Raw genomic sequence first — 18,294 nt, 5'->3', positions numbered from 1 at the left:
AAACGCACTGATTCTGTCAGAGCCACACCGAAGGCTCCATTCACATCACACTGCCAGCTCTCTCCTCCCTGTAGAGCTACGCCTGCCCCCTGCAGCCTCGTCCAGGCCATTTACTGTCACTCCTAGATTCCGTGTGGAAACAGAGACGAGCAGGAGGGAGCCCAGCAGTCCACATGGAGACACGGAGCCCATCTGCTCTCTGAGCCACAGGACACACACAGAGAGCGTGCAGCATAGATCCGGCCTGACTGCCCCAGCGCTCGGCTCCACACACTCTGAGACACAGGCCTTGGCCAGCACGCTGCAGGAAGGGGATTTCCTGAAACCCTGCGGGGACGACACAGCACTGACCGCTCACTGTGGAGCTCTGTCTGTCACAGGGCATTTAAAAGCACGACTTCTCAGGCAGAGAGTATGTCTCTTACCAGTGTAGCTATGCGCCCGCTTCATGTGGAGCTTCATGTTGCTCTTCTGGGTGAAGCCCATGACGCAGTAGTCGCACTTGTAGGGCCTCTCCCCCGTGTGCTTCTTCATGTGCACCTGCAGAGCACTCTTCTGGTTGAAGGCTTTCTCACAGAGAGTGCAATGGAACGGCCGCTCCCCTGAGGGGAAGGACAGCCCCACGTCAGTGTCTCTCATTAGACGGCATTTGACAAGCAGACATAGAAAAAAATAATTCTGAAGAAAGCACGCAAATTTAAAAAAGATCATCATGGTGTCCTTCCTGCTACCATCGCCCAGATTGCTAATGCACAGGATCCTAGCAAATCCACTCCAGGGTGAGGCACAAAATAAAACTGTTTAATGAAAAGCTAGTAAAAGTCCTAGAGGCATCTAGACATAAAAGTAGAGCACACATGGTTTAAACAAAATGTTTCTAATACATCTTGGGCAGTAAAGCAAAAAAGACATTAAGGACGTAAGAACATCAAATCCATGTAATTATAAGCATGATTTATACAATATTCTTCTAAATGTTAATAGCTTTCAAGTTAAGACAGACACTGAGAAATGGAAGGAAAATTTGCCAAGTTTGACTTCTGCTGGGAGCGGCCTAGACGAACACCCACTTCCAGATCTGGTCCTGTCCCTGCTCAGCATCTTCCTCTGCTTTACCCGTCCTGGGGCCCCGGTAGTCCTGCGTCCCCTCACTGTCACTGACTCGTCCCCACACACTCATCCACTTCCAAGCTCCCAGGGGTTGAGTATTCTCCTGTCCCAGGACTGGCACAAGCCTTTCCCCTTAGCCTAGAAGGTTCTTTCCCATGCACTCTGCTTGGCTGCCTTCGGGTCAGGTATCTGTCTCCTTCCTGGACCACGCATCAGCACGAGGCCCACACGGTTACTCTGAGAGCACCTGCTCTTCATCTTCCCAGGGTGTCATCTATGCCACGCCTAAGTCTGTTCTTCCTTCTATGCAGTGGCCTCGACAAGGGAGGTCTTCCACAGCTCGCCTACGACAGGCAGAGTCCTAAACATGGCCCCCAAGGTTTCCTGCCCTAATCCCTGGGATGTGACTATGATGATGTCACGCCTGCCATTACATTCTGTAAATAGAGAAAAAGGACTGTCACAGAGGTGATTAAGGTCACTAGTTAGCTGACTTTGGGTCAGTCGAAAGGGAGATTATCCTGGCAGGTCCACTCTATCCACATGCACCCTTTAAAAGCATAGGGTTCTCAGGCTGGAGGCTGAAGGGGAAGTTGGAGAGATGAGAAGCTGGAAAACTGCCATTGCTGGTCTGAAGATGGAGCACCCACGTGAGAAGAGATGCAGCCCCCGGCCAGCAAATACACAGGGTCTCTCCAAATGCATCTATTTCATTAGGAAAGGCAAACAGTAGTTTCTGTCTCTTAAACAAAAGCTAAATAGCTGAACACCTGGCAGGTGTGGGATCTCTGCTAACAAGGACGTCACTGAGAATGCATGACCCCGTGGGCTGGGTAAGGACCATGATGGGGAGCGCTTTGCTGGCAATACAAGGAGACATCTTGGGCCGGCTGGGGCACCAGTAGGTACAGGGGCCTCTTAGGGAGGGGTGTCCACACTGACACCTGAAGATGAGTCAGAGATGACCAGGGAAACAGACAGAAGGGGTGGGAAGACAATGACCAGCCAGAGAGAACACTCTTTGCAAATGTTGGGGCACCAGATGGCAAGGCGAATTCAAGAACTGAGACTTCCCCATGACTGGGGTGCTAGAGGGATGAGGACATGGATTACAAAGGCTTGACAGGTCCCAGGGTTCCACCCTGATGGGCTCAGAAGGGGAACAAGACGGCACATCTGCCTCTTAGGGTTGTAGTCTGGCTGTTGTGTGAACAGAGGGCTGGAGGAGTGCCAGGAGACCAGACCAGGTGGGAGGCCGATTCTGTGGTCCTGAGGAGACCGTGCTGGCCGAAGCAGAATGGGGCCATGCGAACAGAGAGGAAAGGAAGGTCCTGAGGGAGAGGTAGGCTGCAAGATCCACAGGACTGGGGACTGGAGACAGGGTGACGGTGCAGAACAGTCAGGGATACCTCCAGTTTCTGTGTGAGAGCAGAGGCCAGTAAGACGTTGCCAGTGTCAGTGGGGTGGTAGGGACAAAGCTGAGGTGGGTTGCCACAAGAGGCAGAGGAGATGGGAGTGTCTTTGTTTCCTTGTTTTTTTCCTCTAAGAAAAAAAGACTTGAGTAGATTTAGGTGGTGACAGGAAAAGCTAGTAAAGGAAAGTGTGAAGATATAAGAGAAAGACAAGGAATGAATTCCACTAAGGCACGAGGGATGGAAGCTGGAGGACTGGGGGGGACGGGTGCTGAGGCGGTCAAGGCTCCGGGACAGCAAGGGCGTTCTTGCCTGATGGCTTCTATTTCCTACGGTCACGGTGAAAACAGCAAAATCTTTTACTTGAAAAAGTTAGCGTGATAAATTGATCAAAAATTAGGAGAAAACTGAATATGTGGACTCTGCTTTATACTTTATAAAATAATGCATTACGTCATCAATGCACATTTACATGAGGTCTGCTCCTACGCCAGCAGCAGACTGCGAGTCGTTACCTGTGTGGATGCGGCTGTGTCGCTCCAGCTGGCTGGGTTTGGCAAATGCCTTTTCACAAGTGTCACATTTAAACACTCTCGGCTTCTGAGAACTTAAAGAAGGACCAGCTTGATGTGTCTGCATATGCTCCTAGTAAAGGCAAGACACAGGAATGAAGAAATATTTAAGATCGTAACGGAACTTTACAGACCGGAAACAGTAAAGGAAGACCCACAGAAACTCAGGTCAGCGGCAAGGATAACAACCGGCCTGTCTCTGCTCAGCGTTCTCCTGGTTCTCACACGTCATGTCAGAGGGTGGTAGTGTGTGGTGGACCCAGGCTCCAGTCCAAGCCCCTCATACAGGAGCCGTGCGTCTTGGCAGTTTCTCAGACCTCCCCTGTTGTGGATAACCTTGACAGTTTTTAGGGGATTCGTCAGGTATTTTGTAGGCTGTCTCTCAACTGAGATTTGTCTGATGTTTCCCCATGATTAGCCCAGGGTTATGGGACTGGGGAGTTAGACTGCCATTTCCATGCCAGGATATCAAGGATATACACAACATGCTTCATGACTGCTGATATGGACCTCGATCACCCGGCTGCGGCAATGCTGTCAGGTTTCTCCACTGCAGGTAGTCTGTTTATTATCCCCTCCCATCGGGTACCCTCTGGAAGGAAGAGGGAAGCGACTAGGCAGCTCACACCCAAGGAGCGTGCAGGCATCCTCCAGGGTGGAGTGTCTACATCAATTATTTGGAATTCTCCTGCATGGGAGATTTGTCTCTTCTTCTTCATTTATTCCGTCAATCATATTTATATCAGTGAGGACTCCTGGATGTGTATTTTGTACTGTGGGTTATAATCCAACACTACTTTATTTCCTTGCTCCAACTGTTCCAGCTTTGGCCACCAGGAGCTCTTTCCATTGGCTCCTGCATCCCTTTGATACGTTCCCATTACTCTGTGTGTGTGTGTGCGTGTGTGTGTGTGTGTGTGTGTGTGTGTGATGGGCACTTCCTTATTTTCTGGCACATTGTAATTTCTTTTAAATCCAAAATTTCTGAAGGTCATCAAGAGAAAGCAACTTATAGGTATCAAAATGCCAGATTTAGTCTTTCAAACTGTGTAACATCATTTCAGAATGTTTATGGAAAAGTTATGCCTTACATATAGCAATATATATTTAAAACATGTTAAGAAATTTTCTTTAACTGTTTTTATTCTGTTTCCTCTTTAAAAGGATTTATTCTGTTAGACAATATTACTGTGGCTATAATTTTTGTACTCTCTACTGTGAGCTAAGCATTGTGCTAAGCACTTTACAGTCCTCAAAATAACCATAAAATGTAATTATTAATATCCTTATTTTACAAATTAGGAAACTGAAGCTGTGGATGTTACACGACCTGACCAATACCACAGAAATTCTAAGTGGTGGATTCAAATTCAGAGGTCGGATAGGGTGGGAATTCCTTGGCATAAGTGGCACACACACCGATCCCACTGTGGTAGCCCTTCAAAAGAGAGTTCACTCTGTATTTGGTGTTTTAAAACTGAACATAGAGTCTTCTTTTCAAAATACATTAATAACGGGGTTCCTCAACTCAGAAAGAGGTGAGAAGCACTGGTTACCTGCAGGTCTGGAAGAGAAATGTAGGTTTACTAACGGAATGACTCCCTGGGAAGAGTGGAGGAAGGAAGTCTGGGATCCATTAGCTATTAATTAGTGATCAGATTCTGACGCTTCTGGTCACTGAGAAGTGGTGGTGGAGGAGCACTGGCCTAGAAGCCACAGGACCCAGTTACACATCCCCAGCTGGCACCTCACCTGATGGACGGTCCTGGAACTCACCTCACAGAGCTCTTGCTCATGCTTTCTCCACTGTGTGGACATCCCAGTTTACCCAACCACTCTCCCACGTGTGGGCAGACAGGGGGCCTCCAATTATTTGCAGTTACAGACAATGCTGCAAGGATAATCTTGGGCATACATATTTTGTACCAATTCCCAGGGTGGATGCAGTTTGGTTGGGTACCACCTCATTCCTCTACAGGAAGTCATACCAAGCTGCAGTCTCACCAGGAATGATGGGAGTTCTTGTTTCCCCACAGCCCTGCCAATAGGTGCTGACAGATCTTTTTTCAGTATTTGCCACACTGATAAGGTGAGAAATGGTATCGCAATGTTATTTTAATTTGCAGTGGACACCGATTTTGAATTGCACAGGAATATGCAATCTGTTAATCTGTACACCAACAGACCAATTAAAACCAAAACAACCTGGTAAACACATTTACCTCCATTGACCTTTTCCTCAAAAAAATGGAAAAATTTGTTACTCAGGTCTTTTCCTTTCACTAGTAAGATCCGTGACATGTACTGACGGCGGAATCCGCGGAGTGCCTCTGATCTTAAGTGAGGAGCAGCAGCACTTGCGGAACGAGGGCCAGCCGCAGAGAGAGTACCTTGAGGTGCGTGGCACGCTTGAAGGCCTTCCTGCACACGGGGCAGACGTGGATGCGCTCCCTGCCGTGCGCCTCCTTGCTATGATGCAGCAGCATGGCGGCCGACGCGAAGGTGCGGCCACACTCCAAGCACTGGTGCAGCCGGCCCTCCTTCTCGGGCTGGCCGCCCTGGGCCAGGTTGGCAGAGACATCAGTTACCTGGAGCGGGTCAGAAATCCCGTGACTTTACTGGACTGCTGCAGTTTGCAAACTGACAGGTGACAAAACAGTAAGGAGACACACTAACACAGGTATACCCCACCCACAGTGCACGGTCTGTCATCTGGGCAAGGTCAGCCGGGGGCCCTCAGCACTGGATCAGACCAGCACGGCACCCCCCAACTTCGGAATGCTTGCCATGCACCGACAGAGCAGGGCTCAGAGAAGAGAGCGTGTTAGATGCGTGTAGCAGCCCCAGTGCAAATCCAGGCCAGCGTTAGTGCCTTAGCCCTGAGAAACAGTAACTAAGAACAGTACCTCCCCATCAGGGCCTGGTGACAGTTAAATGAGATAATAGAAGAAAGGTGCTGAGAACAGAACCTGGCACACGACAAGCATTCAGTAAATGCTACTAGTGGTAGTGGTTTGAGCTTAGACAAGTACTAAAGATAATGCTAAAAAAAAAGGCTACTGCTTTGGCTGAAGATCTTTCTCAGCAAACTGCATTATAAATAACAGCAGCAGCAGGTGTTTTTAGCTTTTGATTGGATAAAAGCATTTTCCCAAACTTTGGATCACAACCAATTAGCAGGTTTTCAAATCATTTTAATAGGATGCCATCAACAGCCTAAAAACAAAGAAAGCGGGAGGAGTTTATTACTCAGCTTTTATAAACAGCAGAGTTCAGTCTGGCAAAAGAAAATTTATATATGATGACTTAGTGAAAGAAATTATAAATAATTATGAAGAAAATTGATGGGATTTGTCAACATTTTTATTATTTCCAGTTTATCAAATACTTTTTCATAATACTAGAACATAGAGAAATGGATGAAGTTTAGAGAAAAATACTTTAACAACAACAAAACATTTCTACACAGTGCTCTAATATTATTAATCTGTACTGTAATTTTAAAAAATGGAATGAAAAAAAGGAATAAATAGAAAAGATCAGAAGAGCAAAGATAACACAAATGTCACATGCCATAAGGGTAGGTATAATTTTGTGACACCTGTGTCAGGTGTGCATGTGTCTACACATGAATGTGTATGTAAAGAAAAGAAACAATAAGAACACACATTGTTTTCAGGCCATTGCATAAAACAGATTTCTTGTGAGTGAAAAGAAGTTTGAAAAACACTGGGATAAATGATACTCAAGGCTGTTTTATGCTGCAGATAAAAAACTACATGATTAAAACAAACAACACAGAAGGAAATATACAAACTAAAACAAAACCCTGGAGTTAGTGGTGCTGTCTACTATCGTCTACTAACACTTACAAATATTATCAGTAGTTAGAGTAACTCAAAGACAAGCAGCAAATTGTTTCTGAATCAAACATTTCATTCACAAGAAGTGAGCATTCAATGTCTGTGTCCTTTCACTGTAACCACGAGTAGACAGATTTCTCTGAGTCCTGTGAGTCCTTCATTGAACTCAAGCGTGGTCTTGGGAACCCTCAAGACAAATGTGTTAAAGTTACACAAACTGAAATTCAGTTAGATAAGCTGTGGTTACTCAGGCAAGATTGGGGGAAATTGCCAGCACTGGGTACGTCTAATTTCTTTATGAAAAGAGGCCTTGTCCCATTGAAAAGACCAATGAATAATTATCTTGAAACTCATTTGCTAAAACTGCTTAAGTATAAAATTTAATGCTTCTTAAATTCAAAGACTATTTATTAACTGCACTTCTAACTCTGAAAAGTTTTAAAGAAAGAGTTTCTGGACTCCTCTATATTTAGAACTATTACTTGCTAACATTTTGGCCCCCCAAAACATTCATTTTAAGAAAAAAGACTAGTTAAATGACAAATAGGTCATGCACACACACATACGTAAGTGGATATAGAAAGGTACAGCAAAACTTAAAAGAATCAGCAACGGTATTACAAGAAAAGCTACAAAACAACCAAATGCAGTAAATGGGAAACTGAAGTCTGCTCAGTAAGCAAATATAAGAGGATATTAATAAATTTTAAACCAGATTTACACATGTGGGGGATTTGAACTGGCCACCCTAAATGTGTCTCTTTGGTTCATTATTTTTAAGAACAAAAGACTCTGAAAGAATCTCTGACCTCCCCCCTTCACTCACATGTGGAAGATAACAAACACATGGATAAAGAGAACAGATTAGAAGTGACCAGAGGGGAAGGGGGTTGGGGGGTGGGCGAAAGGGATAAACGGGCACATATGTATGGTGACGGATAAAAGTTAGACTACTGGGGGTGAGCATGATGAAGTGTATTCAGAAATTGATAAACAATAATGTACACCCGAAATTACAAAATATTATAAACCATTATAATCCCAATAAAATTGCTTACAAAAAAAAAAAGAATTTAAGGCAAAGGCGTGTCCCCAGGACAGGCCATCACAGTAGATAACTCTGGGCATCGGCAGACCAGGAGGGTCCTGGCCAAGTCCATCTTATCAAGGTTCTGTCTACCAAACACCTGCTTCCCATGTCCCTGTCAGTCGCCTTCCTCCCCTTTGAAGCCCCAAACCCCCACCCACACCCTCCTCCTTTGTCTTTGGCTAAAGATGGTATTTAAGGTGGCGGCTGTGGCCATTCTGGGGAGTTGCTCAGCTTTCCCGGGTCTCTCCCATGAGTACATGTTACAAAGCTTTGTTTGATTTTCTCCTGTTATTCTGTCTCATGTCAATTTAATTTGTAGGCCTGCCAGAAGGACCTAGAGGGTAGAGGCATTGTCTTCCTCCCCTACACACATTATTGGCTGCTCCATCTCATTTTGTGGTGCTAAAACCACACCCCACTAAACACCAAGTCACAGAGTGAACCAGGTCTAGCAGGAGTCCTTCAACACACACCACCCCCAGACCCACTACAGCTCAGCACGCTCTTCACTCAGGGTTCGGCTGGAGACACAGCTCCTCAGACGCAGCCCCAACCACCAAGCCATGCAGCACTCACCACGACCCTCTACCCCAGCCCTTCTGAACCCATGCTCTTTAAGGAGCGAGAGAGGACGTGAGGAGAAGGGCATACTGCACCTGGTAGGCGATCTCCTCACAGGTGGCAGACGACGGCTGCGGGGTGTGGCTCACCAGGATGACCTGCGGAGAGCCTGCACCCCCTTGGCCCGAGAGAGAGGGGTCTGTGAGTAAGGCTGGGAACTGCTGACCCTGGCAAAGATTATCACTAGTTTAGAAGTTATGACATTATCACATTCAGTCATCATTTAAAAGATCTTCTACGGGGCAGTCACTTTGGAAAACAAGTTGGCGGGTCCCCAAAAAGTTAACCACAGAATAACCATATGACTCAGCAATTCTACTCCTGGGCATCTGCCCAAGAGAAATGAAAACCTGCGTCTACTTGAAACCTTGTACAAGAACGTTCACAGCAGCACTATTCACAATAGCCAAAAGGGGGAAACAACCCAAATATCCATTAACTGAGGAAGGGATAAACAATGTGGGATATGTGTATAATGGAATATTATTTGGCAATAAAAAAGAATGAAGCATGGCATGTGCTACAACATGGATGAACCTAGAAAACAATATGCTGAGTGAAAGAGGCCAGTCACAAAAGACCACATTTTGTATGATTCCATTTATGTGAAATGTCCACAAGAGGCAAATCTGTAGAGACAGAACAGAGATCAGTAGTCGCCAAGGGCTGGGGAAGACAGCAAGGGGCGGGGTGGGCCTTGGGCTAGGGGGACACCAGGAGTGACTGCTTACTGCTATCATACAAGGTTTCTTTTCAGGCTGATGAAATGTTCTGAAAGTAGATATGGCGATGGTTGCACAACTGTGTAAATATATTAAACACTTTTAAATTGTACCCTTTAAATAAATGGGTGAACTTTATGATAAAAAAATAAATTATATCTCAGTAAAGTTGTAAAATATATATATTTATAAAGAATATTTATTTAAATGTTTACTTAATGTTTATTAAATAATGCTTGTTTGAAAATACACATACAACTTTGCTATACTATACAAAACTACTTTGAGCCTCATTACCACTCCAGCATGCCTTTATCTATTGACTGTGATTCTGAGACAAAAAGAGAATGAATGTGGTGGGGTGGGATAGCGGGGGCAAGCGCCGAGAGGAAGTTTAGCTTAAATGAACCAACTATGTACAGAAAATGCTGAATCTATATAAACACCTTAGCATACAACTTGAACTGCTAAAATCAAACTGCATTCTACACATATTTTACACATAATTAAAACGCTCACTTGAGACATTAATTAGAAAAATCACCATCAAAGCATAACACTAAGGGGGTAAGGGGTCACTAAGAACACTGGCTGATCATAAAAATCATGCCATGTCACTAGCACCCTGCAGCTGAAGGTGAGGGCTGTTTCTTAATGTCTTCAGGAGAGTGACAAAGCTGAGCTCCAACAGGGCAGACAAAGGATTGAGGAAGGGGAGGGGAGATGAACAAAAGGACTGAGATGGGATTTAAGAAAACTTCATCCACCAGAGAATTTCAGGTCCACTTCTTACGGGAAAGACACTACCTAAGGCAGACAGGGAAATAGAGGAAATGTGGAATACGGGGTACGTAGCACAGAAGATAAATTTACAAAGTCATCCTCACAGACACTTGAGAAAGAGAGTTTCTTAAATTGACTTAAGATTCTTTTCTTCCCATAGGCACCTTTAAAAAAAGAAAATGATGAGGCCAGCCCCAGTGGCCTAATGGTTAAGTTCAGTGTGCTCTGCTTTGGTGGCCCAGACCAGACCTACACCGTTCTGTTAGTGGCCATGCTGTGCTGGCTACTCACATACTAAAAAATAGAGGAAGACTGGCACAGATGTTAGCTCAGGGTGAATCTTCCTCAGCAAAGAAAAAGAGCAAATAATGATATTTTAGGTATTTCCACATATCAAATTTTTTTTTACACAAACATGTAATAGATTGAAAAGTTATAAAGATTCATGTTCCTTATCCCCCTTACAAAGTGAAGTTCATTGGGGGCTGGCTTGGTGGCATAGTGGTTAAGTTTGCGTGCTCTCCTTCTGCAGCCCAGGGTTTGCAGGTTCAGCTCCCGGGTGGGAACCTACACACTGCTCATCAAGCCATGCTGTGGCGGTGTCCCACATGGAAAATAGAGGGAGACTGGCACAGATGTTAGCTCAGGGACAATCTTCCTCAAGCGAAAAGAAGAACATTGGCAACAGGTGTTACCTCAAGGCCAATCTTCCTCGCCAAAAAAAAGGAAACAAACAAACAAAGGGAAGTTCATTGAATACTGCTACTTTCAAATACCACTTACTTCTGCACTTTTTGTTATGTGTCTATTGCTGGCTTTTGCCACCACTCTTATCAGACTACCCAACTTTGAAAAACAGTGTCAATTAAAATTAATAAATTCACATTTCCTTATTTTATTAATCAAAGACAAACAGAAATGCTGGCTGGAAATTCTGATATATATATAAGAACCAGTGTTGGCTCAATAAATTCATATATTCTCAACCAAAAGCTAAGATATTTGAGACTCTAAGCTTACGTAGGTTTATCAAAGCGAAATGATAATTCTCTTTTGTTTTGAAATGACAAAATTACAGAAGAACAGGCTAGCAGTTGTCAGGGGAGGGGAGAGTGAGTGTGGCTATAAAAGGGCAACCTGAGGGATCCCCATGGGGATGAGGGACATGTTCCGTGCCTTGACTGAGTCAGTGACCACACCTGGTTGATACTGTGCTATAGTTTTGCAAGATGCTACCACTAGGGGAAACTGGGTAAAGGGTACATGAGATCTCTCTGTATTATTTCTTATAATTGCGTGTTAATCTACAATTACTTCAAAATAAAAGGGTTAATTTTAAAAAGCCAGAATACAATGTACTTTACTAGCTTATCATTGGTGTTTCAATTGCCAATATTAAGTGTTCTTAATGCAAACACCCTGATTCAAAAATCAAGTGTGTAATAAAATAAATGCTCAACAATTAGCTACACTCATGGAAGTGGTGACCTGAACCCACTAAAATGAAAGTCGTTTATTTTTGGTTTGTATTATTACTTGCAGTCTATTTCTTTCTTTGCTATATTTGGTTTTCACTGAGGTGGGAATTACAATAATTCTCATTATTCCCCAAGTACACATGAACTTTGCAAGCTCCCAAGCAGAGGGGAGCAGGGCTTCAGCTCAGCTCCTCACTCAGCCCAGGCAGCTGCATCAGAATCACGTGGGAAAGAGGGACGGTGAGGAACACAGATTCCAGCCCCACCCACAACCACTGAATCAACCTCGGATGGAGACCCAAAAATTCTGATGTGCAACCAAGTTTGGGAAATACTGGTAAAAAATGACCAAGGGTCTCATTCAAGAGCTTGATGGGATAACAAATTTGACTCGTTATCAAGTACCTGTAAATCAACCTAATTTACTATTCACATGTACTATAATTTCACCAGAAATATTTTTCTTAGCAGTTCATAATCTCACTGCCCTATACAATTCTTAATAAACTAAGAAAAACACTGTGCCTCAATGAAAATGTCAAGATATTTAGAACCAATAACAGTCAACATGAGAAACTTGTAGGAAGATGAAAGCTAAGTAGGGCATGGAATTAAGAAAGCTTTAAACAGCTGGGGTTAAGACAATTCTAGTTATAATATGCGCAAGTACCTCTGGAACTTTAGAACTGGCCTCTTGTCACAGCAGGGTCCCTGGAGGGAATGAGAGGAGGGCTCAAGGCAGGGCTTACCCAGAGCTACTCAGCCCAGACGCTGGTCAGCCAGAATGGAAGCCACTACTTCCAAGGGAGTGCCTGGGCCCTCACTTGCAGTGTGCCACAGGCTGCCCCAGGAAAGGGCCCTGCGGTGCTGGCGGACCTCCACCAGTGAACCTGAAAGGGCTATCTGCCAACGGTGAGTGAGCATTCTCCACTGCAACAATTTGTGCTTGTCCTGATGCAAGCTGGCTGAACACTGGCCCTGGAGCAGTGCAGGAAATGTCACTATTTACAGATGAAAAGAATTAGAACTCAGAAGAGGTTAGTCACTTCTCCAGAGTCAAAATAGCCACCACAGGGCTGTGACAAGACTGGAACTAATCTTGCTCTAGATGCAACAACCTTAACTGTTTTTCTTATACAGGGATCCTAAAAAGCGGAGACAGGGGTAATACAAGAACGTGTTCTGTAGACAGAACAACAAACGAGCTTTCCGGCTCTGCGGCACCTTCTGCTGTTCTCGCGGCCAGGGACAGGCATATAGGAACAGGAACTATCTGCTAGGTCAACTTACAAAACTCTGACATAGCTTGATCATAATAAATCTTCATTACAATTAATAATTTATCATAATGATTTTTTAAATTAAACTCCAAAAGGTTTTCCAGCGTCTTAGCTCAATGCATTATATAAAAGGTGCACCCTTCGATCCAGCATATCTGCTCGTGGGGGATTCAGCTCAGAACATTAGAACTTCTACTCTAATTATTGAAACCTTGACTGCAACATAATGCCCCTCAGTAAACTCGTCCATAAAACAAAATGATCCACAGCCACTAAAACACTTTGGCACTGCTAAAATCACTGACGGGGGAGGATGTTTACAACATAATCAAAGGGGAAAGCTGACACTACATGATATATACACGAACTCATTTCTGCAAAAATTTTAAACTATGCTATCTGTGCGGATGCATGTGAAAGTTGAGGAGGATAGAGACACTAAAATGTTAACTGTAGTTCTGTTTGGGTAGTGGATTTTTTTAAATACTTTTCTGTATTATCTGCATTTTCTTGATTTTCCCTTTTTGCATTTAACATATTACATTTTTTAATCACAAAAAAACCACTTTAATTTTGGAAAACAGTTCAGAATACATATTTAGGAAAGAATAAATGAATAAAGTTTCCCAAGCTTACTCTTTGAAATGGTACCATAACTCTACCATGAAGGGAAAGGCAGTGAGGCACACACCTGAGAAGCGATGTTGAGCGTGACCGTGTCCAGTCCTCCGGAGAGCAAACCCTGAGTATCAGCCAGAGTCAGCGTGACGCTGGCATCTCCTCCCACCCCTGAGGAAGACATGACCAGGTTCTGAGCAGACATGCCAGAGGGAGACATCGGTGTTGTCGAAGGAAGGCTTCCAGTTGTAGTATTAAGCTCTACAAAAAGGCAAAATAAGTAGATCAATGAAAACGCTAGATTCATCCAATTTTAACAGCATAGGAAGAGTGGTTTTCATAAAGGGACTAATCTGTCATAACCAGCATTTACATTGCCTAAGATTTTGAAACTGCACCAAGGAAATCATAGAATCTTTGATTCTAATTTTATGGCAAGGCTTTTGTAGTTTCTAAATATTTTTATACATAAATATACTCTGCTTAAGTATAAATAGAGAAAAACAGTAAAAGAGGAGTGAAAATGTGACCCCATAGTTCCAGTAACTGTTGCCAATGCAGAAGGAAACTCAGACAAGAATTTTCAGGACACTGTCCCCATCTAGGACCAGAGACCAGCCTGAAAAGAGGAGTCAGGTGTGATACACTGAGCAATGAACAGTCCAAAGCTACAATGTGACCACGTCCACGACATTCGCACTTCCACCAGCCTTTACGTCTACTCATTCTGAAATACAGGGAATCAAAATAAACCTCATGCAATCCTGTAAATAGTAATTTATCCTGCATGACATCTTAATTTTCTTTGGCTAAGACAACAAAACTTTATATATTTTCCCCTTGTAGCCAATGATAAGAGAAAAGGAGATATCTGGGACAGAATCAGGCAAAGAAAGACCTCTTCTTCTACAGAACAGAAACTCATGCACCCTACGGGCAAATGAGATGGGCTTAGCACGGGATTATCAAAGTCCTGTGGTGCGCACCAACAAAAACCATTTTTTAAGTTTCTACTTGTAAGTATAACACATGCACATGCAAGTACACAAATACACACACACACTCTCACAATCCTTCCATTCATCTAACAAACATGATTCATCATCCATTTGTGTCAGCCACTGTGCTAGGTGCTAGAGATACCAAGATGATAACTAAAGCAGAAGCTGAAAATCCTATTTCCTAATTAGGTTTAAAAACAAAACAAAACGAGGCTCCTGTCAAGACTCTGCTGAGACGGGGGTCACATCAGTCCGGAGCCTGTGCTCGAGTCAGGGGCCAACGGGAGACCAGGTCACTTACTTGTAACTGGAGTCCTCCAAACACAATGCCTCCACAGATGCACACTCTTGGAGTCCCACACTGTGCTGCACAGACCTGGAACCTTCAAAAGCAGTATAACCATTAGGAGGCTAGGAGTCTCTGCTCTGAAGCAGCCACCGGGGCTCCAAAGACAAGCTCGTGAGATCCCTCCCACCTCGCCTAGCATCTGCAGAGGGGACTCCTAAAACACGCCAGGACAGCAGGAGGAGTGTGGATTTGTGGAGGGTGCATCTCTAAGCACTCCAGTTATCAGTACACTGGTCAGCCTCGATTCATTCTCCTGACGTCACCTCCACACATCCTTACTCTTGCAAACTAGCATGCAGGCATGATTTTAACGTAAGTGGACAAAGATTAGAAAGAAGAACCTGGAAGAACATGGCGATGACCAGCTACATGAATCGCTGGTCCATCAAAACCAGTGAGGAGACCACAGGGTGGGCCGTCAAAACACCCAGCTGAGAGAAGCACGGTGGTCTAAGGCTCACCGGGACCACATCCACAAAGAGCGAAGCCAAAAGCTCATGGGGTCCATGGCTACTTGGACGGCAAGACTTCACACCTCAGCCGAACTCCTGAAATAAGGGACCAAGGATCTTCTCCCCCTTCCCACCAGTAAAACATTTCTGACTTTGATGACTATTAATGTAAAAGGTTCCAGGACTGTGCATCACAAGAAATCTAAAGAAAACAGAAGCCTGGGTGTTCATGTAACTAAAGTGAATCCTGACACAAATCTCAGTGAAAAGACTAAACAACTTCAGGCGAAGCCAGAGTTCCTATTTCAACTCAAACAGTATGGCGCATGAACCTTTAATAACATTCTTAATTCAAGAGACTTTCCACAAAGAGGATGATACCAGTTCAAGTGAACTATCCTCAATATAGTTGAAAAGAACATGTGATTAAAGTAGGAAAAAACTGAAATTTTCTTAAGCTGTAATTAAATAACTAATTAAAAGCTATAATTACATTTGCTCAACATATAGCTCTTAATTATATAAAAACATTTGTTTAAAGCTCTAGAAGCCACAGGTTTAAAATCAAATTAAACACTCAACATGAAAATTAAGATTCATTACTTAAGCAAGACTGCCGACCCTCACTTGCAGTTTCCACTTCAGCTTCTCTGAAACCACTATTCCCCGAGGACACAGCACAGCAATCTCCGTTCATTTTATGACTCTAACTCAAAAAAGTAATCTTTAAAGGATTAATAAAATTCTGTATGTTCATCAACCCCAGCACTGTCTTCAATCTTTGTTGGGATAAGTTTTCATAGCTTCCAAGAAAACTTAATTATAATTTTGGAAGGTTTCCTAAGTAGTTTAAAAGATGAGAGATCAGCTTTTTCTTGAAGTTAACAAAAATGTTAGAGACAGAGGTGGGAGGTGGCAGGAACAGGAAGGGTGCGGTAGTCTGGCCATTGCTTCCCGAGGAGAAAGTGGGGAGAACGTCCTCCTTAATTTTAAAATGCACCCACAGATAAGAAATGTTAAAATTTCTGAGCTGTTGGGAAATAAGTAATTGTTTGTATTTAAATCTAGAAGAGACAAAGGCTAAAACAACCTTACTACAAACTAGTAAACAAAGAAGTGGTGTTTTCTTTCACTGAAAGCACAACTCGATTTATTCATCAAAATTATCTTAAAAGTGGGTTGAGAACAAAAAGATAATACCAATTTGAGAAAAATTCCTTACAAAGCTGTGCTAAATTTCAAGCCTGTATTAACAACACTTTCTGCCTCTGAAAGGGTACTTACATCATATTTGACTACTTTCTAGGAAAACTACTTGTGTCAAATCTTGTCATAGATCTTAGGATCTGACTTCAAAATGGACTTCAACCCCCACATCACACATCTGAACAAAAGCATGCACTTTTTATCTTGTATGTGAAATTTTGGCTAATTTATTTGTAAATCCCTAAAAGGTAACACACTTCCTCCAATTAAGAGGCAAACAGCCAGAGTTGTCCCAGAGGCTGATAAGCCTTAATTAAATCTTGTTCACACAGAGAACTAAAAAATAACAGAAACCGCATGCATATTCATTATGCTCAGATATAAAGGTCTGGCAACAGAAGCTTTCTATGGTAACACGGAGGGTCTGTATTTTAGTGTTTATCTTAGAAGAGGTCTGTTCAATCTCAAACAAAGTCATTTTAATTTCACTTCTTACTGGTGTTCCCTGAAGCTTGCTCTGGGACTGACTTTGACTCTAAGATAGCTATTGCCCATTAAGAGGTAGTCTCTTCACCAATACTACATAGATGGGATCAACTATTTAATCATGACCAGTACCAATGGAATATGCAAACATCTCCAAAAACATGTGCTCAATATCAAGGATTGGTTGGTTCAATGTAGGAAAAATCTCTTCCTATGGCCAGGATTATTCAAAGACACCAAAGGTATGTGAAAACATAATACAACTGATCTCCTCATATAAAATTAATCCTGTATTTATAAGAGCTGATATTGTGTTACTAAACAAATGCTCTTTAATTACAAGCTCATCTTTTATTTTACAATTATCACCAAATCCCTTGAAAAAAATTTTTTTAAATAAGGCACCACATTAAGCTAAAGCAGCATCAAAAAGAGAGAGAGACAAATTCTCTCTTTCAGTTCTGCCATCAGCCATACTGCCCTGAAAAACCCTTCACCTGCATGTACCCCTGAAGGCGGATCTATAAGGGAAAACACTTGATGTCTGACTAACCAGATACCGTAGTTTAAAGAAACACTGGTAGCCAAACAGAGCCCTCAGGGTTCACGTGTTCCCCTTCCATCCACTCTCTCCATTCTGATCAGAACATCCCCAGTTTTAAATTAAGTAACCTACTGCACCAGCAAACATTCCAATTACCAAGTAGCACAAAAACCCACCCCACTTAAATTAAAACATCTAATACTCGTCTTTCCATCAATTTGCCAAAGACTCTCTAAAGATGTGAAGCAGAGCTTCCAGGAAGACACAAGATTCTACCACTGGTGGCCGGTCTATTCCTCAGTGAAGCAGGCTGGGGAGAGCCTGGATTCCTAAAACTCCAGAACAGAGACCCACACCAGAGCGTGACAACCACTCTGGTGGCCCAGATACAAGAAATACATCTTCATGCCACTCGTGCACCATGCAGAGTGGGAAGGATGACAAACTCACAGCCTGTGATCAGAATTCTAGAGATGATAAGCAAGAACACACTTGGTTTAAAAAAAAAAAAAAAGGATACAAACTCTGACTTTCAGAAAGTCAGTAGAGAAAAGTTTGCTGTCACTTCAACAGCACAAGACACACGCAGATGTCTCACTACCACAGACGATACTATAGCCTGAGAGTCCTAGCTTAGAACACAAAACAAAGTTCCCCTCAATTGAAAACAGAACAAACAAGAAGCCTCCCTTATTTCAAATTAATGA

At 43.2% G+C, this 18,294-nt stretch overlaps 1 protein-coding gene across 16 annotated transcripts in view; it reads right to left on the bottom strand.

The window, feature by feature from the left end:
• ZNF236 (zinc finger protein 236) overlaps positions 1–18,294 on the bottom strand; it is a 117,621-nt gene that overhangs the window by 5,117 nt on the left and 94,210 nt on the right. For 13 of the 16 annotated variants that reach the window (XM_070627914.1, XM_070627920.1, XM_070627915.1 and 10 more), the window contains 5 exons: positions 13,623–13,810; positions 8,704–8,835; positions 5,485–5,682; positions 3,038–3,167; positions 426–602 (listed from right to left, as the gene is read on the bottom strand). In XM_070627914.1, the coding sequence (XP_070484015.1) occupies positions 426–602; positions 3,038–3,167; positions 5,485–5,682; positions 8,704–8,835; positions 13,623–13,810 (825 nt within the window). Of the gene's footprint in view, positions 1–425; positions 603–3,037; positions 3,168–5,484; positions 5,683–8,703; positions 8,836–13,622; positions 13,811–14,851; positions 14,934–18,294 lie in introns of all 16 variants that reach the window. The other 3 variants (XR_011542133.1, XR_011542131.1, XR_011542132.1) reach the window with 1 other exon arrangement.

The sequence above is a fragment of the Equus przewalskii genome, chromosome 7 (genome assembly GCF_037783145.1).
Source record: "Equus przewalskii isolate Varuska chromosome 7, EquPr2, whole genome shotgun sequence".
In the NCBI taxonomy this organism is placed as follows: domain Eukaryota; kingdom Metazoa; phylum Chordata; class Mammalia; order Perissodactyla; family Equidae; genus Equus; species Equus przewalskii.
The sequence above is the reverse complement of the archived record's forward strand: the minus strand, read 5'-3'. Positions and strand labels throughout refer to the sequence as shown.